Here is a 27,681-nt window from a genome sequence, read left to right on the forward strand (position 1 = left end):
TACGAGTTCAAATAATTCCCAGCCTCCAAACACACTGCTAAAATTTTAAAAGTGGCAAGGTGCTGTGTGTTGCCTCTTGGTCTCCATCATCAGAAGAACACATAAAACATTTCTGTAAATAACACTGAGCCGATAATATTTATTTATGCAGAATACTTTCCAAGAAGACTGCTGTGCCACATTTTATTTGAATTTGAAAGTATTTTTGCGGTTTTTTGGATTGCTTTCATCTAGCTTTATAAAAGTGGCTGTGCATACAGATCAAACTCCTTAGAGCCATCAGACCAGATTTTTTTTCTTCTTGCTTTTGTTGGTAAAAATTTGTTCATTAACTTTGCAGAGGGAAGACTACAAAATAATCAGTCATACCTTTGTCAACTGAGTTTTCCCTTTCTCTTTAGTCACTTGCAAAAGTTGTCTCTACAGCAATTGCAAATAAAAGATGTGATGTAAGGGAAGTCTAGAGACAGAAAATGTTTCTATACATCTGGCCTATGTTAAAAATAAAAAAATTATGATGTAAACCACTGTAATCTCACTTTTGCTATGAATGAGTGACTGTGCAATATCTAGAATAGTCTAGATATTCCAACCTAGTCTGTAGTCAACTGTAGCATTTCAGATATCTCCAGATGAAGTGTTCTGTGTCCTAAATAAGATTCATTGCTTCTGCTAGCTGAAGCAAGGAGGAAACATAAAAGCTGGAATTAAAAGGCAACAACTTAGAGGAATATCACAATCAAGCACAACTATCTGAAGCCAGTAAGACTAACGGCCCTAATTTGATGCTCTGTGGACCTGACAGCAATCAACTGACATGATTTTCAGTCTGAAGTATGCTTTTTGGAACAGGCTGGCCTATTAAAGGGGTTTTCAACCCCTGTTGAAAACTACCTGTTTCTGTGCTGGGTGAGAGCATGGAATTCACTCTGCTCACAAAATATACTCTTTATACCTATTTTCTCTCACTGCACAAGTGTCCCACCTACAGCATTCTGTCAAGACAAAATATGGAGAACCATGCAGAGGTAAGCAGTATCTCAGTACAAAACACATGGTCTGTGAATTTCTATCCACTTTTTCCATATAGTCTTGTGAGCTCATCATCTCATAGGATGGTAAAATCTCAACAACCTTTTTGTAATGTTGTGAGATACAATCTATGTTTTATAAGTAGCTCCAGTGTGCTAAAACAGCAATTTTCAACCTATTTCATCTCAGGGCACATTGACAAGGTGCTAAAATTATCAAGTTACACCATCAGCTTTTTGATAATTGACAAGGCATACCATGCTGCTGGTGGGGGGCTAATCTCCCAATGGCCCTAATAATAAATGACCCTCCTCCAAATTCCCACGGCTCACCTACAAACTATTTGTGGCATATCAGTGTGTGACAGGAACACTGGTTGAAAATTGCTGCGCTAAGAACTGAAAGATGTACCCATCCAGGTTTTATGGAAGGGGGAGCTCTAAATAGAGGCCTGATTTGGCAGCAATGAAGGATAGCTTTGACTAAATAACAGGTAGCCCAATCATGAGCTGCCTCCTCCCTCATAAGAACAAAAGAACAGCCCCACTGGATCAGGCCATAGGCCCATCTAGTCCAGCTTCGTGTATCTCACAGTGGCCCACCAAATGCCCCAGGGAGCACAACAGATAACAAGAGACCTGCATCCTGGTGCCCTCCCTTGCATCTGACATAGCCCATTTCTAAAATCAGGAGGTTGTACATACACATCATGGCTTGTAACCCATAATGGATTTTTCCTCCAGAGACTTGTCCAATCCCCTTTTAAAGGCATCCAGGCCAGACGCCATCACCACATCCTGTGGCAAGGAGTTCCACAGACCAACCACACGCTGAGTAAAGAAATATTTTCTTTTGTCTGTTCTAACTCTCCCAACACTCGATTTTAGTGGCTGTCCCCTGGTTCTGGTGTTATGTGAGAGTGTAAAGAACATCTCCCTATCCACTCTGTCCATCCCCTGTATAATTTTGTATGTCTCAATCATGTCCCCCCTCAGACGTCTCTTTTCTAGGCTGAAGAGGCCCAAACGCCGTAGCCTTTCCTCATAAGGAAGGTGCCCCAGCCCCGTAATCATCTTAGTCGCTCTCTTTTGCACCTTTTCCATTTCCAGTATGTCCTTTTTGAGATGTGGTGACCAGAACTGGACACAATACTCCAGGTGTGGCCTTACCATAGATTTGTACAACGGCATTATAATATTAACCATTTTAATAATAATAAATAGTAATAATATTAGCCTCCAACTTCCCCGGCCCCGGAACACCTCCTCCCTACCTCCCCCCACACCTTCACCTATCTAACTGTTGCTTGGCTGTCTGCACAACCACAACCGGAGTACTGGTGCTAGGGCTCGCAAATGTGCCTTACAGCCAGCGTACCGAACTTGGGCTCTTATTTGCCATCCACTTTATCTCAAAAAAATAGTATGTTGATTGTGAATATTTCTCTGTTTCTTTGGGGATCTCTGAATAATCTTATAGTGGTGATGATTTTTGGACTCACTTGGAGTACAGTATCTTAAAATCCTTTTTGATCACTGATCTAACCTGTCTCAGAGAAAGAAGGTAATCCTACTTTCTCTGCAAGTCAAGAGAATGGTTACTTCTGTTACTTCACACTTTCCTGGCAAGGATTATTTTGCTTTCTATTTTCAATTCTTATTTATTACTAAGCAAGCACTACTGTAGCTACCTTCCCTGCATTCTCTACCTTTGATGATGTCCATGTTTCCCAAACTGGCCTAGGATCCCTCTGTGATAAGTGGCTCTACAGACTGGAAATATTATTCTTTGCCATGGAAGTAGACTGTGATACCAGAACACATAGTCCATGCCTGTAATACGCTGGGGCATAAGTGTATAACATCTTTCTTTCCCTCTCAGACATGGAGGATGATGAGGATTACCTTAGCACAAGCTAATCACTACAACCATATCTAACAACTAAAGAATATTGATTTTTGAAGTACAGCACACGCATTCTGCCAGACTTGACAGCATCAAAGAGAACAAATTGATGAGTTTTATGCACATTTCAGACATCTTGTGACTTCTGTTAGTGTGAGAGGAATGCCTCTGTCTTTGCCTCAAAGAAGATATCCTGATATGACTAAAACCTTGGACATGGCTCAAGCCGAGAAGGTGGCTGAAGTAAATGCTCAGCTTGATTGATGCTCAATTTCTGCCATTTGAAATCAGGCCTACTGTTCCACAAATTGTTTGGTGTCAAGGCAGGCGGTGAATTGGCAAGAGCATGGTGACCCCCCTGCATCATTTTCCTGCCTCTTCATTGCAGTTTCAGCTTGGTTCAACAAGTCATTCTGTTTATAGTAAGCCATGTTCAATCTGTGCAAATTTAAACGAAGTGTGTACTTTTTTGTTTGTCTTACAACGGGAATTGTATGGAGTGATCTACAGTTTTGTAAGTCACATTTGCAGTATGTATTATTCCATTCCTAAACACACTTTAAAAAGGTGGGTATATTATAGTTCATAGTATTGGCATCATCGTAATTTATTACTCTATAAGTGTCCAATTCTCTTTCTCCTTTTTAAAAATTCTCTGTATCTGTTTTTAATCATCCATTGCAAGCCACCTTGATATGCCTGTGGAAGGAATGTGTACTTCACTCACATGGATAATGACTTGTAAGCCTTCTTTCCACCTTCTCAAAATCATTCAATTTATTTATTATCCATTTATGATTTGTGCCATATGCAGTCATCCAGGAGAGTTGGGCTGCAATCCTAACCACAATTTCCTGAGAGTAAGCCCCACTGAACAAAATAGGACTTACTTTTGAGTAGACCTGGTTAGGATTGTGCCCTTGGTAGTTTGCTGACGCTCACCCTGCCTCCTTCATTAGTTGCATGATAGAAGCAGTAATCCAGTAATGTGTTTTCTTGCAGTAAGGAACTGGGTGGAAAAGAGCTAATGGTTGTCACTAGAACAGTAACCAGATGTGCGCGTCTGTGACAGTTCTTAGCCACGCTATGCATGATGTAAAGAATCAGGGAAGCTTATACATAAGTGCAAACATCTTTTTAGAAGAAAAGGTTCCAGAATGGATTGTTCTTGCCTTTATGTTGTCCTGCCTACATATAGTATTATAGATACTGCATCGTTTCTTTTCCTCTGGTCTCCGTACTACTTACTCCTCAGGTACTAGGTGCCTTGCATGAACCTTCCAGTGTGCATACAGACAAGCAACTATACCATTAATATAAGCAAAGAAGTCATAGTCATGTTTCATGCTGTAGCCTGTATTTGCTGCTCTTTCTTTGTGGTGTGTTCACAACTTAAAACACCCACTTTACTAAGTAGGAATGTGCAAACCACAGTAAACTGCAGCTCTTACTTTTTCTATTTTTACTGTTGCTTGAAAGATAAACACATTTTGCTTATTTTTTCATGCAAAATAAGATGCTGTCTTCAAGCGACTGAATTCAATTTTCTTTCACTGTTTTATAACACTGGCACATATATCCTAAGTAATCGGTACTAAATTCGGTGCTAAAGGAAATGAAAAGTGGATATGTGCGTAACAGTAGAAAAGGAAAGAAAATTACCATTTCAGAATTTTGGAACTTACGTAGCTTCTTTCTTTGGTGGTTGTTAATTTTAAATGTTCTTCAATTTTGCAAGCAGTAAAAAGCAATAAAAGTTTTCTCTCAGCGTCTCATTTTTAAAAACAATTCTCAGTTTAGCCCTCGGATATTGTGCAGAAGTTAAGATGGGGGAGGGGGAGCAGCCTTACCAATAATAAGAAAGCAACATTGTTTTTACATCTTACAACTTATTCCTCTAAAATTTTATACTGGGGACAGCTGCAGTCAGATGGGTCAGCACATGTAGTGCTTGACCAGGTGGTCACCAAGTACACTGCAAAACACACACACACACACACACACCCTGTAAGACCTGACACACTGCTTTTGTGGTGAGAGTGTTGTGGAAGAATCTATTAGTCTACTTATTGCTGTGTTACTTCTATAGTGAATTAAGAGCTTAAGTGCAGTAGTTACAAAGTTGTGCAAATGACGGGCAGCCCAATCCTGAGCTGCCCGGAGCTGCGGGACCCAATGGCTCCACAGAGGGCTCCCGCTGAATCCAGAGCCTCCCGTGCTACTGTGGGAGGCTCCTCGGGAGAAGGGGATGTTCGTCCCCTTCCCCCAGGTAAGGGAAGCAGCCCCGCAATGGGGCTACTCACTTTAGCGGCAACTGTTTGCTCGCCGCTAAAGTGAAGGCGCTTGTGTAGGGCGAGCAGCCTTGCCGAGAGCCTTGGATCCTGTGGAGCTCAGCTCTGTGGATCCACCTCTCCCCCACCCCCCAGAATGCCTCCCCCACGCCCCTGACTACACCTCCACCCTCCCCAGACCGCCTCTCCCATGCCCCCGACCACGCCCCCATTTCCCGTTCCGTAGCCCTGCGGTCACAGAGACCGCTGAGCCACAGAATGCAGGCGCCCGCCATGCGCTGGCTCAGCGCCAGCCGGAGCTGAGCCAGCTCCGGTGGGAGCCTGGGGTAAGCCCCCTAAACATGCCTTGCGGCATGTTTGTGACTGGTCTGCGCCGCAGAGGCACGGCATGGACCACAGGATCAGGCTCCTAGTTGAAGACAATGCAGCAATTCTGTAATCCAACAAAGGAAGTGATATTTTAAGAAATACCCCTTTTTGCTGTTGTGCAGTAATGTGCTGACTTTTAAACTGTGCATGCAGTTGACTGCTTTTACAATGATTGATATTAAATTGATTCATATTAAGAACATAAGATCAGCCCCACTGGATAAGAACATAAGAACAGCCCCACTGGATCAGGCCGTAGGCCCATCTAGTCCAGCTTCCTATATCTCACAGCGGCCCACCAAATGCCCCAAGGAGCACACCAGATAACAAGAGACCTCATTCTGGTACCCTCCCTTTATCTGGCATTCTGACATAGCCCAGGATCAGACCATAGGCCATCAAGTCCAGCTTCCTGTATCTCACAGCAGCCCACTAAATGCCCTAGGGCCCACCAATGCCCATATTGTCTTGCATCTCTTCTGTACTTAAGCGTGTGTGTGTGTGTGTGTTTATATGATTTGGTTGTTTTCTATGGTTTAACCAAACTTCATCTAACTAATGCTGCATATATATATTCTCAGACTATACTAACATACAGTCATCATGCAAATGTTGTTGATGGTTTTACCTTCTTGTATGTTGCTCACCTGATTTGTTCATGGATAGTAATTTTTTTTAAATATAATTTTAGCAGGTTAAGCATTAACAATTAAGAACAATAGTAGGTATTGTCATTAGCGCTGATTTGTTCTCTTTTCCTGCATAGTAATAGTGATACAATTTGTTTATTAAGATCATTGTTAAAAATGTTTACATATAAAAATGTTTACATACTGCATCATCCCAACCATTTTTGAAATATGTCCTTGTAACAAAAGTAAGCACTGATGCAGCCGAGATAAGGGAACAAACATTCCCTTACCTTGAAGAGGCCTTCATGGCTGCCCCCCCATCACAGGATGCAGTGCATGTCCCATTGGCACAGCTGCATCAGAGCTGGAAAGTTGGACAGGATTGGGCCTCAAGTTGTCTGATTCTGTCTGTAGAAAGAAATTCAGTGCACAATATCTTCTCCGCAGACTTGAGGCCCAGACACCAGCAGATAATTAAAAAAATAATAATAATGAACAAGTGATTTTAAAGTTTGTTTTAATCCGTTGTTGCCCGGCCCATGGGTTTGAAAACCCCTGACCTAGATCATGCCCACTCAGAATATATATTTGTATCTTACTATCACATGTGTGACAGGCAAAAGAGTGAGAGACTCAACTCATTTTTTTGTAAGAATACTCTCTACTTTCATATTGCCATAAGCCATGTGCAGTGGCAATGGGTATGATTTATGAATGGGTAACTTTTTACACTGTTTAGACCAGGGGTGTCAAACATAAGGCCCGGGGCCAAATGCGGCCCCCAAAAGCTTTTTATCTGCCCTCAGGCTCTCAGCTGCTGAGGTGTTACAGCTGAAATGGCAGCCCACATGAAAATTGGACTTTCCCAAATCTTGAAATATGATCAAGATTTGTGTACTTTCTCTTCTGTCATTTGTAGTTAATAAGTTTCTATATGAGAACAGGGTCTGATTTCTGGCCATTAGCTGCTTAATGACATCACTTCTGGCCCTCAGCTGAAGCCCTGAATGCTAACTCCGGCCCTCTGTATGAAATGAGTTTGACACCCCTGGTCTAGACAAGGGTATTGGAAACATGGGAACAATTTTATGTTCTCTAAACTTATACAAAGAAGATGGTGTTAATATTTACTGAAAGGTATTTACTGAAAAGTATGTACTGAAAGACAACTATGTTCAGATAGTTCCTCTTGAATAAGATTCAGATTATTTAGTTCTTTGTCTCTTTATTTTTTTTTTCTGCCTCATATTCTTGTAGAGTTAGTGGCATTCTCTTTTTGCTACACAAAAGAGCAGCTGCCCAAGATGGTAAGATTTGATGGGACACAGCTGGCAGCATAATAAGTACCTGTCTTTCTTGACTGCTGCGTATTATATCCTTGGGTATATGGGACAAATGATGCTCAATGCTCCTGTTTCTCCTTAACCAATGAATCACACAGTTTTTTCTGCCTTTGTGCTGGGGAAGAATAACAATAGATACCTGACTGGAACCTCAGTTCTTTTTCTGTTATGCTAGTGTAGTTCTAGTGAGCTTTCTGGTATTGCTATGAAACGCCATTAAATTTCTTAACTAACTGAACAGTTATTAATAAATATTCAGGGTTTAATCCATCTTTCAAATTTTGCCTAAAAGAGAACAAAAATGTTGAAGTACTTTTGAAGTTTTTTTGTTTTCAAAAATAATGTTTCATATTGATCATATGGTTGGAGTGGCCCATGAAAAACAAAAGTGCCCAGGGCCCTTGGAAGTCATAATGTGGCCCTGCCCTCTCTACTTACCTGGGACCTCCGTCTACTGTCCCAGTTAGCCCTTATTCCTTCTTCACAAGGGCCCTCCTGAAACAAAGATGTTCCACGTCCTTCTTCATCAGAGCCTCATAAAGAAGGGAGATCCTAGAGGGCCCTTGTGAAGAACGGGAGATGGATTGCAGATGGAGCCCAGTCAGATGTGTGGAAACAAGGAATCCCTGTGAAGGGGGCACTTGTGAAAGCTGTTTTAGCCAGTATGTTTGGATAATCATCAACTTGTAAATAATATTTCTGGGCATGTATCGTACCCTCCACTACACGAAAACCACAACCACATTTGAAAAGCAGCTTTTCTCCCCTTAATCATTGTTACTAGGAACAATGGCCAACTCACCCAGCTTCTATGATCAAGAGGGAAGGATTTGAGGGGCACTTTTTCAGGAGTCCCAGCCCAAAATAATTTCAGAGGAGTAGATACCTTATGGCACAATCTTATGGTTTTCTTATGCTGGTGCAGTGATCACCATGCTGGTGTCTGCTGTCGCAAACCGTAAAGAACATTGCAACAGTGCAGAAGACGGGGCACCAGCAGGAAGGCCAGGGTCATCCTGCTGATGGCAGTGGGAGCTATGATGTGCATCTTGCAGCTGAAGGGTGGGGGTAGTGGGGAGGGGCCTAATGGGATGGGGAGGGCAGTGTCAGGGTAGGGTGAGCAGGGTGGAATGGGAGAGGGGTCGGGGTAGGAGGGGGTGGCACCAGCAGAACCCTGCTCTTCTGGATTCCATCCTCCATGTCGGGTTGCAAAACCTGACATGGAGGTTCTCCAGTCTATACCGGCAAAATAGCCGATGCAGACTCGAATAGTCCCATTGTGGGGACAAATGTTCCCCTTCCCCTCAGGAGACCTCTGATGGCCATCTTGGTGCCGCTGCACCCAGTGGCCCTGCCGGGGATAGGGTTAGGATGCCCAACTGGGAATTATTGCTGAGATTATGGTTAAGTGAGCAACTGGGAGCTTAATCATGAGGCCAGGAGAGTGAGCAGTTCTTCTACCACTTCCATTCGTTGCAGCCTAACACAGTTGCAAAGTAGAAGTGAAACTCCAGTTTCCAACTAAAACCTGAATTGTGTACCTGTTACACCTGTGGTTCCCAAACTTTTCAGCACTGGGACCCACTTCTTAAAATGACAATCTATCAGGACCCACCTAGGTTTATCAGAACTATAAAAAGGAGATCTAGAAAGGTATAATATTTCATTTATATATTTATAATAACCAGAAAAAAGACCCTCCAACATTTATCACCCTGTATTTACACATGCTTGCAGACTGCAGGAGCTGAGCTGTTTGCTGAGTAATTAGCAGCTACAGTATCTGACTTCTGAACAGCCTCAGGGCTTCAGGTAATTACTTATCTGATCTTTCCATCACCTTTTGGGAGACCCACCAAAAATCAGGTTGCGACCCACCAGTGGGTCTTGACCCACACTTTAGCAACCATTATGTTACACAATTTCTGCCTGTGGGCACTAGAATAAGGATGGGAAATTAACTCACTAAACTCTACAATCAGTTTAATCAACACTTAAATGGTTTAGTCAGTGTGGTAATTAAATATTTAGTTTGATTAATTAGCTGGGGCCAATTTTAATAAGTGAGGAAAAATTTAATCAATCAAGCTGTGAGTGAAGGGGAACACATGTTGTTGTTTTTCACACTAGTTTAGTTTTGATATGAAGAAGTAATGAAAAAGAAAATATTAGAAATGGACTTTCCAAATATAAGTGCACTGTAATTTTCTTCATAAAGCTGTATACAGTTGTGTTTGGTGTCCATGGAGTTTCCATTCTTGAACACCCTGCAGTTAAGTGAAACCGTAGCTACCAAGGAATGTCCCTCTTCACCCTCCTGAGGCAAAGGGAGCTCTGCTCCCCTCACCAGAGGGTCTTCTGAGCCTAACAGAGACTGAACACATCTGCCAGTGGCCTCTTCCCAGCTCAGAATGACTGTTAGAGGTCGAAAAACATTACTTCTGGACATAGGGCTTCCCCAGTGCTTCTAATGACCTTAAAGGCATAAAAATACCACTTCCAGTTTCCAGCTGAAAAACAGAAGTAGCGTTTTTGATCTCTAACAGTCAATCTGAGACTGGCAGAGGCCACGGGCAGCCTCTGCTGGACTCAGAAGATCCTCCGGACATGAGGGGATCAGGCGTGCAGGGGGGCACATATGAGGTGGCGCAAACCTGATCTTCAGTTAACTGAAACCGCAGGTGCGGGATCCACGGATCGGAGGCCCACCTGTATGATGGTTCCTTCAATGCCTGACATCTATGTAAAAATCCAAAACCTGACACAGAGGTTCTCAAGTCTGTGCTGGCAAAATAGCCCATTGCAGGGCTTGGGGCTTTCCTCAGGGGAAGGGGGCAAACATCCCCTTCCCCCAAGGAGAACTCCAGCAACTTTGGCAGTGCTGTTGGATACAGCAGTGGCCATTTGGGCGCTACTACACCTGGTGCCTCCCCTGGGAAAGATTGAGCTATTAATCCCCTTGGAATAACAGCCCATCCCCTTTCTTAAAAAGTCAGTGCACCAGTAATGTTGTTATGTAAAATAAATTAACGGAATCTTTGTAAGAGCACGAGGCTTCAAATCAGGCTTCAAATCGTTGAGGTTACAGTTTTTACAGAATGTGCAGAAGGTGAAACTATTTATTCCATGCATCCCAATCATCCCATCCAACTACTACTTCCCGCTCAGAGCATGCTTCACGATGACTATCAATAAATCCCAGGGACATTCTTTAAAACAGGCTGGCATCGATGTAAGACAAGATTGCTTCTCTCATGGGCAATTTTGTGTAGTGGGTTGAAGTGTTAATAAACCAAGTAACGTTGTGATATTAGTGCTGGAGGGTAAGACCGTGAACATAGAGCACCAAGAAGCACTAGCAGTTCTTTATATCTTAGTGGGACTGTCAACAGGATAGAAAGTAATCACTAATTTAATCCTTTCTAATAAGGGGTACTTCAGCTTTTGTGTGTGTGTATGTGTGTGTGTGTGAGTGAGTGAGTGAGTGAGTGAGAGAGAGAGAGAGAGAGATGGAATACTTGACCATAAGCTGAGAATAGTTTACCATTTAATTGACTGAGGATTGTGATTTTTTTTTTTGTCCATTCAAATGGCCAATCCTAGACTTGGATGTAAGTTATGTTTGAGGTTTCTGCCAGCCCTTCTTGGCAATGGCAGCAATTGAATATGGGATGTTTTGCATGCTATAAAGCTATTTTTATGTGTTTTCAAAAGTGAGCAGAGCATTGGTCATAAATGCTGTTCTGCAGTCAGCACAATGAACTTTTACAAAGTAACAGGAAAACATTTTCAGAGGCTGCAGGCTGTGTGTTTGTTTCTAGTTACTGGACATTGGGGTCTGTTTTACTAAAATGATATACTACTCATATTTTGTATTTTACTGACACATTATCACATGTTCACAGGTGTCTTGTTCAGATGGTCTGAAAGCTTTCAGAAAGCCTAAGTGAAGTTGCAGTAAACCAGTGATGGTGTTATTGCATTCAAGAGTTTGTCCTTTAAAATAATGAGGCATTGAAACACAAAATTACTGTTAAATGGTTTGGAGGAACATCTGTTGTTGCTTTTTTTAACGTTGGAAATAGAATTACACTTCAGACAATAAGTGTTTTGGTCAAACCACTATTTTCATTACGCTTTTCTGTCAAGGTAGTTCGCTCTAAAGTGTCCTTTGAGTGCATCATTGAAAATCTGTACCTGTGCAGCTACACTTTATAATCCTGTAGACAAAAATAAATACTGTTTTAACAACTGTTCTCTTCTGCAGCTATCAGAAATGACTTTTTGTTAAGGATAAGCAGTTTTTCTTCTGTTCCATTTTGTAGTTCAGTAGTTCGCAAACTTTTAGCACAGGGACCCACTTTTAGCAATGGGACTTTTTAGAATGAGAATCTGTCAGGATCCACCTGAAGTGATGTCATGTCCGAAAGTGATATAAGAACTTAAGAACATAAGAACAGCCCCACTGGATCAAGCCATAGGCCCATCAAGTCCAGGTTCCTGTATCTCACAGTGGCCCACCAAATGCCCCAGGGAGCACACCAGATAACAAGAGACCTCATTCTGGTGCCCTCACTTGCATCTGGCATTCTGACATAGCCCCTTTCTAAAATCAGGAGGTTGTACATGCACATCATGGCTTGTAACCCATAATGGATTTTTCCTCCAGAAAATTGTCCAATCCCCTTTTAAAGGTGTCCAGGCCAGGCACCATCACCACATCCTGTGGCAAGGAGATCCACAGACCAACCACATGCTGTGTAAAGAAATATTTTCTTTTGTCTGTCCTAACTCTCCCAATGTTCAATTTTAGCGGATGTCCCCTGGTTCAGGTGTTATGTGAGAGTGTAAAGAGCATCTCCCTATCTACTCTGTCCACCCCTGCATAATTTTGTAAGTCTCAATCATGTCCCCCCTGAGGCACCTCTTTTCTAGACTCAAGAGGCCCAAATGCCGTAGCCTTTCCTTGTAAGGAAGGTGCCCCAGCCCCGTAATCATCTTAGTCGCTCTCTTTTGCACCTTTTCCATTTCCACTATGTCTTTTTTGAGATGCGGTGACCAGAACTGAACACAATACTCCAGGTGTGGCCTTACCATAGATTTGTACAACGGCATTATAATATTAGCCGTTTTGTTCTCAATACCTTTTCTAATGATCCCAAGCATAGAATTGGCCTTCTTTACTGCTGCCACACATTGAGTCGACACTTTCATCAACTTGTCCACCACCACCCCAAGATCTCTCTCCTGATCTGTCACAGACAGCTGTGACATTTATTATCATTGGTAAAAGTATATACATAGTCGCCTATTAAAAGTACAGAGCTGTAACATTTCCCCAGATACAGTCAAGTGCCATGGTAGCATCAAGCCTAATAAATTAAAAATAAATTATTGAAATGAATGGGGACTCACATGAAATTGGCTCGCAACCCACCTTGTGGGTTCCAGCCCATAGTTTGAGAAACACTATGTTCATTTGCAGAAATGAGAAGGGATATCTGAGTGACAGTGTAGATAAGAGGATGACCTGAACCATAGTGGAAGAAGTATGTTATATGTGGAAGATTCTGTGTCTCAGGACCAAGCCATATTTTACAAAGAAAGTGTCAGTTTGCTTTTTAAATTTCCTTCAACTAGTGTGAAGGGAATTGCAAAATCACAGCAGGAGTAGGAGCGCTTTACCTCGTAGACCCTGCCACAGTTCCAACTTTGACTGTTGGAACCCCCATGTACTCTTTCTAGTTTTAAAAAAGCCCATTGAAAGCCCATATAGTTTCCATTGAAAGTCCCCCTAAGGCAGTTCTTGTACCTATGCTCATGCTAGTTTAAAGGGGCAAAATAAGAGCATCAAGCTCACCCACTCTTTGTAATAAGTAGATTGGGCTTAAGTGTAGCCTTGAAAAAGCTTGGGATAAGAGCCAATTTGTCTATTTTTATTCATTTTAATATTGGTTTGTTTAGTTAAACCTGAATGATCCAGGCTTTAGCACAAAGCATTTTAAATCAGTGTGGAAATCTTTAAATCAGCACCATCCTATGCATGCATACTCAGTTATAAGCCTCTTTCCTTTGGGAAAGGACTAATATATGGTGAAAACTGTGTTTTGAGGCCAATCTATATGTTATTTTTCCTGGACCTTTTTTTCTGAACTTACCATTCTTCAGCAGGCACATGGTTGGTCCAGGGCTTTAATGAAAGTGTGCACATTGCAAATGTATGGAAAATATTTGGTCAACATTTTGTCTAAGATAGACCAAAAGTTCCCAGATAAAGATAAATCATGACCACAGTTCTAGTTTCTCTGTATGAAAATGGCAAATGCAAGTTCTGAACATATCATACAGTGAAGACTGGATGGAAAGGAACTGGGTACAGTGAGGCAAATAGTCTTGGTTTACATGGTGTCTTTGTTTGGGTAAAACATCCTATCTGGGGACCATACAGCATAGTGATATTTCCAGTTTTCTTCCCTGTAGTGCTACAAAAACATCCCTTGTTTCTTCACGATCCTGTTGAACGTTATTTAGTTTATGTTTTATCACTTATTAAGCCACATGTTAGGTTTTGTAAAACGTTAGGTTAGTTCCTCATATATATGCATAATTATTGTAGCTCAATTCTTGTTGAATTTACTAGGTCCTATTTAAATATACATAGTTAAAAAGAGTGGTGGACAAACTCCAGGTTTGGTTCAGATTGCAACCAACAATTATGAGCAACTTTAGTAGATGTTTAGAAGAGGTGTGTGTGAGTGTATGTTCCCTGAGAGTTCTAAATTTGTTCATAATTACTGGTCCACCAAAACTCACTTATCTTGCAGCTGTTATTGTTCTTGCAGCTGCTGCTCATGCGGTGGAATGATGAAAATCTTGAGTATCCCTTCCTTCCCCCACCCTTTTCTTTCTTCCCCACCTCTTTCTTTTGTTCTGATCCCTCTCTAGAGATTAGAAAACTGCAATGTTAGCCTTTTGGGTGGCAGGAGCCCTAGGACATGTCACTTTCCAAAGCACCTAGTAATATTGGGCATTCTGGAATAATCAAGACTTCTCAGGTCTCATAGTAACTAGAATGCTGCCACAACAGCATTCTGAGTGCCAAGGGACAGAGAGGAAGCTAAGAGATAGCAGGAAGTGAAGGGTGTCTCTATCGATGCATCAGTTGCTTCACGGTAAATGAATGGAGATGGGAGGAGAATTCAGGAGCTGTAATGCTCACCTTCGTATTGAATGCAGGCATTGCACATTATTGAAGGTAGCATTTCAAAGCAAGCAATTATGAACTTCGCAGTATCATTAGTGATCATTTATGTTGCACAGTAAACTTTCATGCAGGATTGGCTTCCTTTCATGTGGATAATCTTATTGATAATGTGAATTATGAGTGCTGTAAACAGTTACTTTTAGGACCAAGAGTGTTAAAACAACAGTCTTGCCTTTGCTGGCTGTTTAATAACAGAGTGTCTCCCTTTTTGGAAACAAAACAGATCTTGAAAATGTGAAGACCAAAATGAGAAGTACTGTGTCCGTACGAGAAGGGCAAGGAGTTGTTCTGTTGTGTGGGCCACCAACTCATTCTGAAGGTAAGAAATGTTTAGAAGTTTCTGTAATCTGTTCTACTGATAGTAAAAATGATACATGTTGCAAGGTTGCAGTTTTGGCTAAGTGAAATGCTGAGGATTCTCTCCAACAGGTCAGAATATCAATGGCCAAATAAGTCCTAATGGTCTCAAAGCCTGCATTTTATTCATCGTAAGGCATTTTTACCCTGCTTCTGCATTTGCGGAATGTTTAAGGCCACTTCTTAAATATAAAAGCAAGAGTAATAAATCCAAGTAAGAATTAAATCAAACAAAGATTTCAGTGAAAAGAGGCTCAGAGGGGAACAATTATCATTTCTGGAGGATTGAAGTGCCTTGTTTAGCACTTTGGTTGACAGCATCAAAGTCACTTAATGAAGAAAAAACTTGAATGGCACAAAGACTGTTTCATCTCTTTGAACACCCAGATTGGAACACTCTTTAGAAATGTTTGTGTCTCTTCCTTTACAGATAACAAAAGTACAAACTGTGTAGCCATCTTCAAATTGTTTAGATTGTGGAACTCAAAATTCCAGCAGAATCTGTAAAACTTTCGCTGTGCTAAAAATATCTGTTTATTTCCTATGTGAGTATTCCTTGCTTGATTGCCAGTGTTTTTGAATCCTGTATGGCAATAAAAGCCAGCCGTGTCAGGATGCTGTAATAGCTTTGTCCATAAGATAATTGATGTTCTCCACCTCAGGAAGGTTGCAGTCTAAACCAGCCATTTTCAACCAGTGTGCCATGGCCATGAGTGGTCCACAGGTGTGCCACAGGAATTGGGGGGAAGATCATTTATTAGTAGGGCCAATGTGGATGTGAGCCCCCCACTGGCAGCATGGTGTGCCTTGTCAATTGTCAAAAACATGATGGTGTGCCTTGAAAATTTTAGTGCCTTGTCAGTGTGTCATGAGATTAAAAAGGTTGAAGATCGCTGGTCTAAACTGTAATAAGGAGAATATCTTCCTTGTGCTGTAACTTTAGGTGGTTTGATAGCAGAAAATGTAATATTTGCATCCGTGCTTTTCTTGCAGTGATTAAAAATTACAAATATATAATAACTTGGTTGCTTGACATTCTAATTATAGATTAGCTCTACCAAATGGTAGTACACTGTACTTGATACTCTTAATTGCAAAGCAGTTTGCCTGTGATTATCTGTGCCATTTAAATGGATAATTCTGGCCTTTTAAAATTTATAGTTTTCTTTTAAAGAAAGAATTCTTCTATTTGGCTCAAGTCTGAACACAGTGTTATATTGTAAGAGAAAAATCTTCTTTTTCCCAATCAGTTACTTATTAGAGTGGATGCTTAGAAAATCTGCTTCTGCTGGATTCCTTCCCAAAACTGGGTTCTGGTTTATCAGAAATGTTTAAAGAATCAATCAATATTGGAATCCATAGCACTTCTGAATTGCCAGAGTTGTACATGTTAAAGATCATAAGAAATTAAAATAAACACACAGTTCTATGTCAAGGAGAAAAAGCAACCCCTTCATCTGTGTTCTTTTTTTATTTTATTTTTAATAATTCTTGTATTGTATTGTATTGGCAACCTTCAGTCTCGAAAGACTATGGTATCGCGCTCTGAAAGGTGGTTCTGGAACAGCGTCTAGTGTGGCTGAAAAGGCCAATCCGGGAGTGACAATCCCTTCCACACCGGGAGCAAGTGCAGTCTGTCCCTGGTCTGTCTCCCTGGCTATGGGCCTTCCTTCTTTGCCTCTGAGCCTCAGACTGTTGGCAAAGTGTCTCTTCAAACTGGGAAAGGCCATGCTGCACAGCCTGCCTCCAAGCGGGCCGCTCAGAGGCCAGGGTTTCCCACTTGTTGAGGTCCATCCCTAAGGCCTTCAGATCCCTCTTGCAGATGTCCTTGTATCGCAGCTGTGGTCTACCTGTAGGGCGCTTTCCTTGCACGAGTTCTCCATAGAGGAGATCCTTTGGGATCCGGCCATCATCCATTCTCACGACATGACCAAGCCAACGCAGGCGTCTCTGTTTCAGCAGTGAATACATGCTAGGGATTCCAGCACGTTCCAGGACTGTGTTGTTTGGAACTTTGTCCTGCCAGGTGATGCCGAGGATGCGTCGGAGGCAGCGCATGTGGAAAGCGCTCAGTTTCCTCTCCTGTTGTGAGCGAAGAGTCCATGACTCGCTGCAGTACAGAAGTGTACTCAGGACGCAAGCTCTGTAGACCTGGATCTTGGTATGTTCCGTCAGCTTCTTGTTGGACCAGACTCTCTTTGTGAGTCTGGAAAACGTGGTAGCTGCTTTACCGATGCGCTTGTTTAGCTCGGTATCGAGAGAAAGAGTGTCAGAGATCGTTGAGCCAAGGTACACAAAGTCATGGACAACCTCCAGTTCATGCGCAGGGATTGTAATGCAGGGAGGTGAGTCCACATCCTGAACCATGACCTGTGTTTTCTTCAGGCTGATTGTCAGTCCAAAATCTTGGCAGGCCTTGCTAAAACGATCCATGAGCTGCTGGAGATCTTTGGCAGAGTGGGTAGTGACAGCTGCATCGTCGGCAAAGAGGAAGTCACGCAGACATTTCAGCTGGACTTTGGATTTTGCTCTCAGTCTGGAGAGGTTGAAGAGCTTTCCGTCTGATCTGGTCCGGAGATAGATGCCTTCTGTTGCAGTTCCAAAGGCCTGCTTCAGCAGGACAGCGAAGAAAATCCCAAACAAGGTTGGTGCAAGAACACAGCCCTGCTTCACTCCGCTTCGGATGTCAAAAGGGTCTGATGTGGAGCCATCGAAGACAACAGTGCCCTTCATGTCCTTGTGGAAAGATCTGATGATGCTGAGGAGCCTGGGTGGACATCCAATCTTGGGGAGAATCTTGAAGAGGCCGTCTCTGCTGACCAGGTCGAAAGCCTTTGTGAGATCTATGAAGGCTATAAAGAGTGGCTGTCGTTGTTCCCTGCATTTCTCCTGCAGTTGTCTAAGGGAGAATACCATATCAGTGGTGGACCTGTTGGCTCGGAATCCACACTGCGATTCTGGATAGACGCTCTCTGCAAGTACCTGGAGCCTCTTTAGTACAACTCGGGCAAACAGCTTTCCTACAACGCTAAGGAGAGAGATGCCGCGGTAGTTGTTGCAGTCACCCCTGTCACCTTTGTTCTTGTACAGCGTGATGATGTTTGCATCCCTCATGTCTTGAGGTACTCCACCTTCTCTCCAGCAGAGACAAAGGATTTCATGCAGCTCAGTGACGATGATCTCTTTGCAGCATTTTAGGACTTCAGCAGGGATGCAGTCTTTTCCAGGTGCCTTGCCAAAGGCAAGGGAGTCCAGGGCCACGTGAAGTTCTTCTAGGTTTGGTTCACTGTCAAGCTCTTCCAGCACAGGCAGGCACTCAATGTTGTTCAGTGCTTCTTCGGTGACTACATTTTCTCTGGAATATAGCTCAGAGTAGTGCTGCACCCAGCGTTCCATCTGCTGAGCCCGATCCTGGATGACCTCGCCTGTGGCAGACTTCAGAGGGGCAATTTTCTTCTGTGTTGGACCTAGGGCCTGCTTGATACCATCATACATCCCCTTGATGTTGCCCGTGTCAGCTGCTATCTGTATCTCGGAACAGAGCTGGAGCCAGTAGTCGTTAGCACATCTCCTGGCAGTCTGTTGGACTTTGCTGCGAGCAGTTCGGAGGACCTGCAGGTTGCGCTCACTGGGACAGGCCTTGTATGCTGCTTGAGCTCTCCTCTTTTCCTCAATGACTGGTGTCATAATAATTCTACAATTGCAGTTTTTGTATATTAAAAACATTAATGCAGAGGTTCCTAAACTGGACCATCGCAACACCCTAGCCAGGGAAGCCCTCTCTTTGCCCCCTTAAGGGCAGGGCAATGACAAAGGCAGTGACACGATTGCTGTGACAGTGACACGACTGTGCTGCTGCCAGGGACAAAAGGGTTTCCCCCCCACTTACTCTTGGCAACACTGGCCATCCAGAAGGTGTGAGGAACCTGTGGACAGAACAGTCTGTCCATGGGGGGGGGGGGGAGGCAATCCCCACTTCCAGTTTTGCGTTCACAAACTGGAAGTGGATTGTAATCACTTTTTTTTTAGCTGTTTTGAGGCTTGAGGAGTCCTGAAGAGGACTTCCAGAGGTTAATTTTTAAAAAGGCTGCATCCTAACTGCCACTCCCAACCCAATTGGCCTTACACAGGCTGCTCAGATTTGTCAAAATTGCTGATGCAGATCCAAGTAGCCCTATAGGGGTGGCTGGCACATGACACAGGGTAAGGGGTAAAAAAAAATCTCTTTACCCCAAGTTGTTCTCTAGCTGGCACCTACCTTGTGCTAGATTCCACTGCACGTTAGGACTGGGCTGCCTGACTAAAAGATGAGCATGAAGGCAACAAACTTCCCTGTTGTTTGATTCCCCTAACTACTTCTGAAGGTTCCATTTGGGTATTGAGGGTAATGAGCATTCCCCATGAACTAATTTTCTTGGAGAAAGCTCTGTGTCTAATTTTAAAGCTATCTAAACCTGTAGCCACCAGCACATCTTGTGGCAGCAAATTCCATTAGTTAATTATGTGCTGTTCAAAGTACTTTCTATCATCTGTCCTTTTTAGAGTCAACACTTAACTCAGTTGGCCTGAGTCAGTTTGAGGAAATGAGTTTAAATGGTTTGTCCTCTGAGGATTTTTTTTTAAAAAAACATATTAAGAAGCTAAGGATCCACAATACAACCTCCACTACCTTTTAAATATTTTGGAGAGTTATCTGCAAGCAATAGATTATGGCATATTATTTTGCCATATGTTTCTAAAGATAGGTGACGGTCAGTCATTTATTCACATGATTTGTGTGTGTGTATTGACTTTATAAGCACGGTGCTTCTTCAAGAATCAGAATGTGTGATGTGCCAAGCAGACAGCATGATGATGATGATGATGATGCAAACAGCAAAATGATACTACTAAATTCTGCAACTCACAAAATTAACTCATGGGAATAGGTGAGAGTGCCTCTTACCGTCAATATACAGGTTGTTACTGTATACAGTACAGTACAATATACAGTACAAAGCTGTTGGTTCGCCAAATTGTGGATAGAAGAGGAGGCAATTTGAAGGCATTTTTCCCTTCAAAAATAAACATCTGACTGTGACAGAACTGCACATTCATCAGGATGTTTACTGAAGACCCCAAACCATAACAAGAAAAGAAAATAACATCTGTCTAGTGATGAGTGAACACCACTCTGGAAATGGGTCACCAGTTTCAAGTGTGTTAGGCATGTCTCATTGGGGGAGAAACTTGTCTCTAAACTGTTGAGAACTTGAGTTCTAAAGGGGGTGTTGTTGTTTGATATTATTATTATTATCATTATTATTAATAATAATAATAATAATAATAATAATAATAATAATAATAATAATAATAATAAACTGCTTTTCAACAAAAGTTCACAAAGCGGTTTACAGAGAAAAATCAAATAAGTAATATAGTTTGTTGAACTATATTAAATTTTGTTTGCAATATTGGATATATTCTTTTCTATATTTATTTTTTATTTTTAAAATAAGTTAAAGAGGCAAAGAAAATATAGATGAGGAAGATGTCTAGCAGAATCTGTAATAACAGCCTTTAGACACTTTCTTAGTTGCTTGGGTTCCAGAACTTCCCAAAGTTTGGTTAAACAAACTGTTTAACAGAGTCTTCCCTAAGACTTGGGAACCTATCTGGCTTCACCCACTGAACCCTGGAATCATAAAATTCCCCGTGATTTCAGTAAATTTCAGTAATCAAATATAGAAACATTTGCTAAATTTTATCAGCAGTAACTAGAGTCTCTCACTGGACTTGCAACAATAGACTTAGGGCACAATCCAAAGTGCACCTTATGCCGGTCCAAGTCCCTTAGGCCAGCATAAGAGGGTTGCAAACGTGCCTTAAAGCACGTTTGCACCTCCTCGCAGGGAAGCCAGGCCAGCGCTCCGAGAAATGCCATCCTGTGGAGGCTGGCATAAGCCTCCGCTGCAGCTTGCGCCAGCAAAAGCAGCAAAGGTAGGCATGGAGGGCAGGGAGGAGGAGGAGGGAGAGAGGCGTTCCAAGGCGGGGGAAGGGCAGGTGATGGGCAGCCCCGGGGGCCAGTGCGCAGGGAGCCGGAGGCGGGGCTGGGACCCGGAAGTTATGCTGGATCCCAACCCAAGTCCCCGTGGAGAACGGAGTGGCTTCAAGCCGCTCCACTCTCCTCGGACTTGCGCTATCTCCAGAGGTGGTGCAGGTCTGACGAGACGCATTGGGGCCAGCAGCCCTTACCCAGGGGTAAGGGGAGGAGTTTCCCTTGCCTCTGGCTGAGCCACTGCTGCCCACAAACCTGCCTTGGATGCAGCGCAAGCCTCCCGGCTTGCCTGCTCCAGTGCAGTTTTGGATTGCTCTCTTAACTATCTATTCGTGTGTAGAGCCACATTTTACATTATAAGCTGTAGAAGAATAATGAGGGACATAAAGTTTTGTTTGTATTGCTGTTGAATATTATGAGCTAGGCAACTTCTGACCCAGATATTAGTACATTTCAGTGATGTCAGTACTTCAAGTGTTTTACAGCCCAGAAAGCTGCCAGCAAACCATGGTTTGACAGAGGTTACCACCTCCCGTGTATCCCCATTTTTCTTATCCCCCTCTCATCTCTGGTGAAACAGAATTTTCAGAGTTATTTAAATAATGCACAACCTGGGTGCTAAGATGGAAGTTGATGGAGTGTACTTTCTTTGAAAAGTGACAGTCACTTTCAAAGTGACTGTCTTTGAAAACTGCTGTCAATGCTTTAAAAAAAACAAAAATATACCACCAACCCATTCTGAATTTTTGTCAAAGTTTTCTGGGCTCAAGTTAATGGAAGTTCAGCTTTCCTTGTGGTTTTCTCCTTGGGCACTTTGTAAAAAAATTGTCCATTCTTTCCTGAAGTAGGTGGTTGAAGAATATCTGAAGATGTACTTGTGGGAATTGGCAAATCCCTCATGCATTTTAACAACTGGGTGGTGAGGTAATGCTAACCTTTGCAAACCCTGCTGTCAGTTTTTCTCTGCTTTATAGCTGAGCACGGTTGCCTTACACGGTGCCCTGCATATCACTTCTTACACTCTTTGTAGCATCTGTCCCAAAAGAAACCTGCCAAGTAAATAATTTCCACTACAATGAAGAGAGTTATCTCCCTCTTTGACATACAATGTTGGTTTTTAGGGGAAGGGGGGGGGGGAAACGCTTCTGCATGCAAAGCATTGTGGGTTGTAGCTCTGAAAAGACTTCTGACAGTTCTTTATCTTCAGATGTTGAAAGTAAGTTTCTGTAGGCAGCAGAGTGGTGCTGTGTCTAAACAAATGTGGGAATGCACAGTGTTTGCTATTAAACCTTTTTTTTTTTTAAATTTAGCGTAAGAACTTTCTCTTGAATAACTTTGAATTATGTTCAATAATTCACAGTGAATTATGTCTCACCAGCAAACAGCTACAGAAGGCTGTTTGCTTGCAGCAAATCATGAGACAATGGGAAGAAATTTTTAATGGGATAGCCAGAGTGCATTAGATACCAAATCATGCACAGTTCTCTGTATTGAGAAAGAGGTGGTGTGCCAACAGTCTGAGGCTAAGAGGCAAAGAAGGAAGGCCCATAGTCAGGGAGACAGACCAGGGACAGACTGCACTTGCTCCCGGTGTGGAAGGGATTGTCACTCCCGGATTGGCCTTTTCAGCCACACTAGACGCTGTGCCAGAACCACCTTTCAGAGCGCGATACCATAGTCTTTCGAGACTGAAGGTTGCCAATACAATACAGTTCAAAATGGGGAAATCTTAATGCAGGTGGGACCTTGGTATCCACTGATTTGACTCACCACTGGTACCAAGGTTCACCTTTCAATGCCTTGTGAAGGAAAAAAAACACCAAAATCCAGTTTCCTACCTTCAGCTGTAAAATAATTGCAATTTCATTTCATTAGATTCCATTATTCATCCACTAAAATTGAGTGTTGGGAGAGTTAGGATAGACAAAAGAAAATATTTCTTTACTCAGTGTGTGGTTGGTCTGTGGAACTCCTTGCCACAGGATGTGGTGACGGCATCTGGCCTGGATACCTTTAAAAGGGAATTGGACAAGTTTCTGGAGGAAAAATCCATTATGGGTTACAAGCCATGATGTGTATGTGCAACCTCCTGATTTTAGAAATGGACTATGTCAGAATGCCAGATGCAAGGGAAGGCACCAGGAAGAGGTCTCTTGTTATCTGGTGTGCTCCCTGGGGCATTTGGTGGGCCACTGTGAGATACAGGAAGCTGGACTAGATGGGCCTATGGCTTGATCCAGTGGGGCTGTTCTTATGTTCTTCATCCCATCTAGTGTCTATACCAGGGGTGCCCAAACCCTGGACCTGGGGCCATTTGTGGCCCTTGAGGCTTCTCAATGCAGCCCTCAGGGAGCCCACAGTCTACAATGAAACTCTGGCCCTCCAGAGATTTGTTGGAGCTCACACTGGCCCGACACAACTGCTTTCAGTGTGAGTGCGACTGTTTGACCTCTCACGTGAGCTGTGGGATGAAGGCTTCCTTCACTACTTGTTGTTTCACATCTGTGATTCAGTATTGGCAGCAAAGGATAGGCCAGCCTTGCTTTGTGCAAGGCCTTTTATAGACCTTGAGCTATTGCAAGACCATCATTCATTAATAGAAGTTCATCTTTAATATAATCATTTATGTAAACTTATGTAAATTTATTCAAATTTTAAATGTACATTAATTATTTTTTCCCCAGCACCTGACACAATGTCAGAGAGATGATGTGGCCCTCCTGCCAAAAACTTTGGACACCCCTGGTCTATACCAATGTATTCTTGGGTGACAATAGAGGAGCAAGAAACCTGGAAGTGGATCTTTAAAGCTATATTTCCATTGATTTGGTATTCACTGATTTTTTTAATCTGCTAGATGTTCTAGAACGGAAACCCCAGTGGATAACAAGGCACAACTTGTACAAATTCAGTATCCCCTGTCCAACGTGATTTGGACCAGAAGTGTTTTGGATATTTTTCCATATTTTGGAATACTTGCATATACATAATGAGAGATTTTGGGGGTTAGGGCCAAGTCTAAACATAAAATTTATTTATGCTTCATATACCCCTTATATACATAGCCTGGAGGTAATTTTATACAAAATTTTAAATAATTTTGTGCACAAAGCAAGGCTTTTGCATGAAACACAGTTTGTGATTTTATTTTTTTAGGCTAAACAAACAAATAAAAGTTGGCACTCAAAAATGTTCCATATTTTAGAATATTCCATATTTTGGAATTCCGAATAAGGGGTGCCCAACCTGTACATCATGTAGACAACTCATTTATCTTAATATGCTTATTTATTTAAAATATTTCTATACCACATTTCCTGGCATAATCATGAGCTGTTTCTTTGACAATAAGTTCCACCAAAATCAATGGAACATCATGCACTTTCAGTGTAATTTGGGATCACAATGATTGAAAGATTTTGAGATTCTTTTTCTGATGCACTGCTAAAACAATCAAAGGTCTTTAGGAAGGTTTGGAAGCTTTACTCTTTACAACTGCAGTCAGATTACAAGCCAATTACAGATTTCTCAGAATAGAAGAGTTCCATCTGTCTGCCACCTTTAGTCTTGCTCTCCAATGACCAAAACAGTTTCTAAATATTTATACCCTGTAATCAACAAGTTACCCATTTGACACTATATGTCACTTCTACCTCCTTATTGGGTCTATTATGAAAGCTTTTGATTCTTCGTCCTGGATTTTCTATATTATTCCCTAATTAGGAGCTCACTCTGCCCTGAACATTTTTATCAGCATCCTCCTGACACATCCCAGGAATGTCCCTGGCCCACAGCCGACTGAGGCCTTGGTCATAACATGTTTTCTCACATTTATGCTGCTGTTCAAGCAGGCTGAAGCTGAAACTCTGGCTGCAGTCATGATACTAGGCCTTCACTGTATGCCTGCATCGTTTCTGTTCATTCCTGGCCCCTTAGATGGGCCTAACTGACTTCCATTAAATGAATATAAGATTGTGAATGTAGCATGGCCTTTCCCAGTTTGAAGAGACACTTGGCCAATGGTCTGAGGCAAAGAGGCAAAGAAGGAAGGTCCATAGCCAGGGAGACAGACCAGGGACAGACTGCACTTGCTCCCGGTGTGGAAGGAATTGTCACTCCCGGATTGGCCTTTTCAGCCACTCTAGATGCTGTGCCAGAATCACCATTCAGAGCGCGATACCATAGTCTTTCGAGACTGAAGGTTGCCAATACAATGGAAATGCATGAAAACCACTAATTTCTCCCACAACAAGGCAGGATGATGTTATACAGGATCGAAAGAGACCACTGACAACAAGCTAAGTTTAAGGCTTTTTATTAGGCAGAATGGAAAGACCTTGTTTTGAATTACCTCTGCACATATCAATGATAAACCTAGACAACCCAATGCTTGCAGAAAATAAGTGGTTTCCCTGTTGCCCCAGAGCAGTGCTGTTTGGTTTGTAGGTTACTACCATTTTAGGGGGAAACATGAATTGTGAGCCACTGCATTATCATCTGTGGTTGTTTTTGTATCAAATGCACTCACAGGTTCATTCAGGTTGAAAGAACAAATAATCCAGAGATAGCAAGATATGAGTCATGCTTGCTTGTGACTTGTCCAACTGCCATCATAGGTAAATGGAAATGATGCTAGGGCTATGCAAGACCTACTGAGCCAAATTCATAGCAGGGATATAAAACATGGGTGCAAGAGACCAGATTTGCTACAGTTCTTTGCTCTTGACCCTGCTTTTTTTTAAAATGTACTTCCTGTCAAAAATTCCAGAAGGACTATGATTATTTATAGGTACAAAATTGCAGTTCATTATTCAGATCAGAAAGTTAAAGCAGGAGGAAACATTCTAGTTTGCCCTTCTTTTGTTGTTCTTTAAGGAATTGGATTGGCTTTACTGTCATTTTATTGGTTTTCCTTTATATAACACAACTTAGATTCACCTAAATAGGGGAACAAGGGCAATGTAAAAGTAATAAGTGAATGCAAGCATTTGTATAGTGCTTTCAAAGTGTGCAAACAGCTTTACATGTATTATGATGTTGTAGTTGTAACGGCTCTGTATAGGAAGTAATACCCCAAACCTGTCCCCTCCCTCACTTACCATACAGCAGTATCATATGCTATGGGGGCCATAGGCACATTTATTCCCTTAACCAGGGATAAACCTTCTGTACTGGGACAGGTCTACTGAGACCTGCATCAGTGATTTCACTTGCACAAGTCCATGGGGACCCAGGAAGTCCAACCCGGGAAGGCCTAGAAGGGGGATATCTGACACCACTGCTGCCCCATTTAAGTCCTGATTCCAGTCCCTCATTCCACCATGTCTCCTCCCTGTTCCACCCTCTTCCTGCCCTGTTTTGCCCCCTTTTTGCTTCCCTCCCACTCCACACTGACCTACCAGCACCAAAGGATGTAATGACTCTGCTGATGGTCTATTGCTGCTGCTTACAACTTGTGGTAGCAGCCTGGCTCCTCCCAGTAGTGGGTCACATTTGCAACCAACATAAAATACCTTATACAGCGGGAATGCAAGTTCTGGCAACATAAGTGCAACATAAGATTGGGTCATGCCTCCATATTACATCTGAGCAGCTGAAGATATGAGTGACTGTCTTGCTTAAGTCCATCTAGTGAGTTCATGGTAGAAGTGAGATTTGAACAAGGAAGTTCTGATTTGCATCTCAGTCACTATGCTGCACCAGCTTTCTGCATAGAATACATAATTAACTCCATCCTCAGGATATATAAATCCCCTTTTTTCAAATCCCTTCGGCTTAAAAGAGAAGTTTGGGCATTTAATCGGAAAAGCATGAACACAGTAGAAAAAGCCAGGGTGTTTTGAGTTTGTGCTGTAGCATACAAAACCATCTCACCAAATGGATTCTGAACATAAGACTAGGCAGAACATAAGGTGTGCATGAAAATTCAGAGCATACACTATTTGTGCTTTATAATGAGGCTATTCATGTTATGTTGAAGCCCACAAAAGACAGATTAGTTTCAACAAAAGACTCAATTATTTTTTCATGTAAATTCTGTTAAATACTACTGCAGAGCACTAAACATTTACCCTTAGGTATATTTTATGTTTATACTGTTAAATCCTCTTACATTATAATGTTTCTTTTTTTCTTTAAAATGATCGTAACTATTATCTTTTTACAATATTAAAAATCATTATAGTCAGGAAGCAATTTATAATACTTTCAACTATTCAAAAAGACACAACAGTATTGTTAAAAATGTTCAAAGCAATTACATGCAAATTCTGGGGAGTTGATTAAAAGAGCCATTTGTCACTTGAAATGGGATATGGTTAATGCAGTTGTATTTTAAATATTGCTTCCCAAAGCAGTTTTTTTTTTTTTTTACTTTATGCATACTTTCAGGGTAAGGAAAAAAATTGATCAGTCATAACACTTTGAATAACGTTGTTAGTCTGAAACAATT

The 27,681-nt window shown here is 42.1% G+C and overlaps 1 protein-coding gene across 1 annotated transcript in view; it reads left to right on the forward strand.

Moving 5' to 3' along the window:
* The window catches only part of LOC136642018 (contactin-3-like), a 230,282-nt gene that overhangs the window by 108,695 nt on the left and 93,906 nt on the right, over positions 1–27,681 (forward strand). Inside the window, exon 3 of the mRNA XM_066618182.1 lies at positions 15,060–15,155. Within this exon, the coding sequence (XP_066474279.1) occupies positions 15,060–15,155 (96 nt within the window). The remainder of the gene's footprint in view (positions 1–15,059; positions 15,156–27,681) is intronic.

This window comes from Tiliqua scincoides, chromosome 2 (genome assembly GCF_035046505.1).
Source record: "Tiliqua scincoides isolate rTilSci1 chromosome 2, rTilSci1.hap2, whole genome shotgun sequence".
Lineage (NCBI taxonomy): Eukaryota > Metazoa > Chordata > Lepidosauria > Squamata > Scincidae > Tiliqua > Tiliqua scincoides.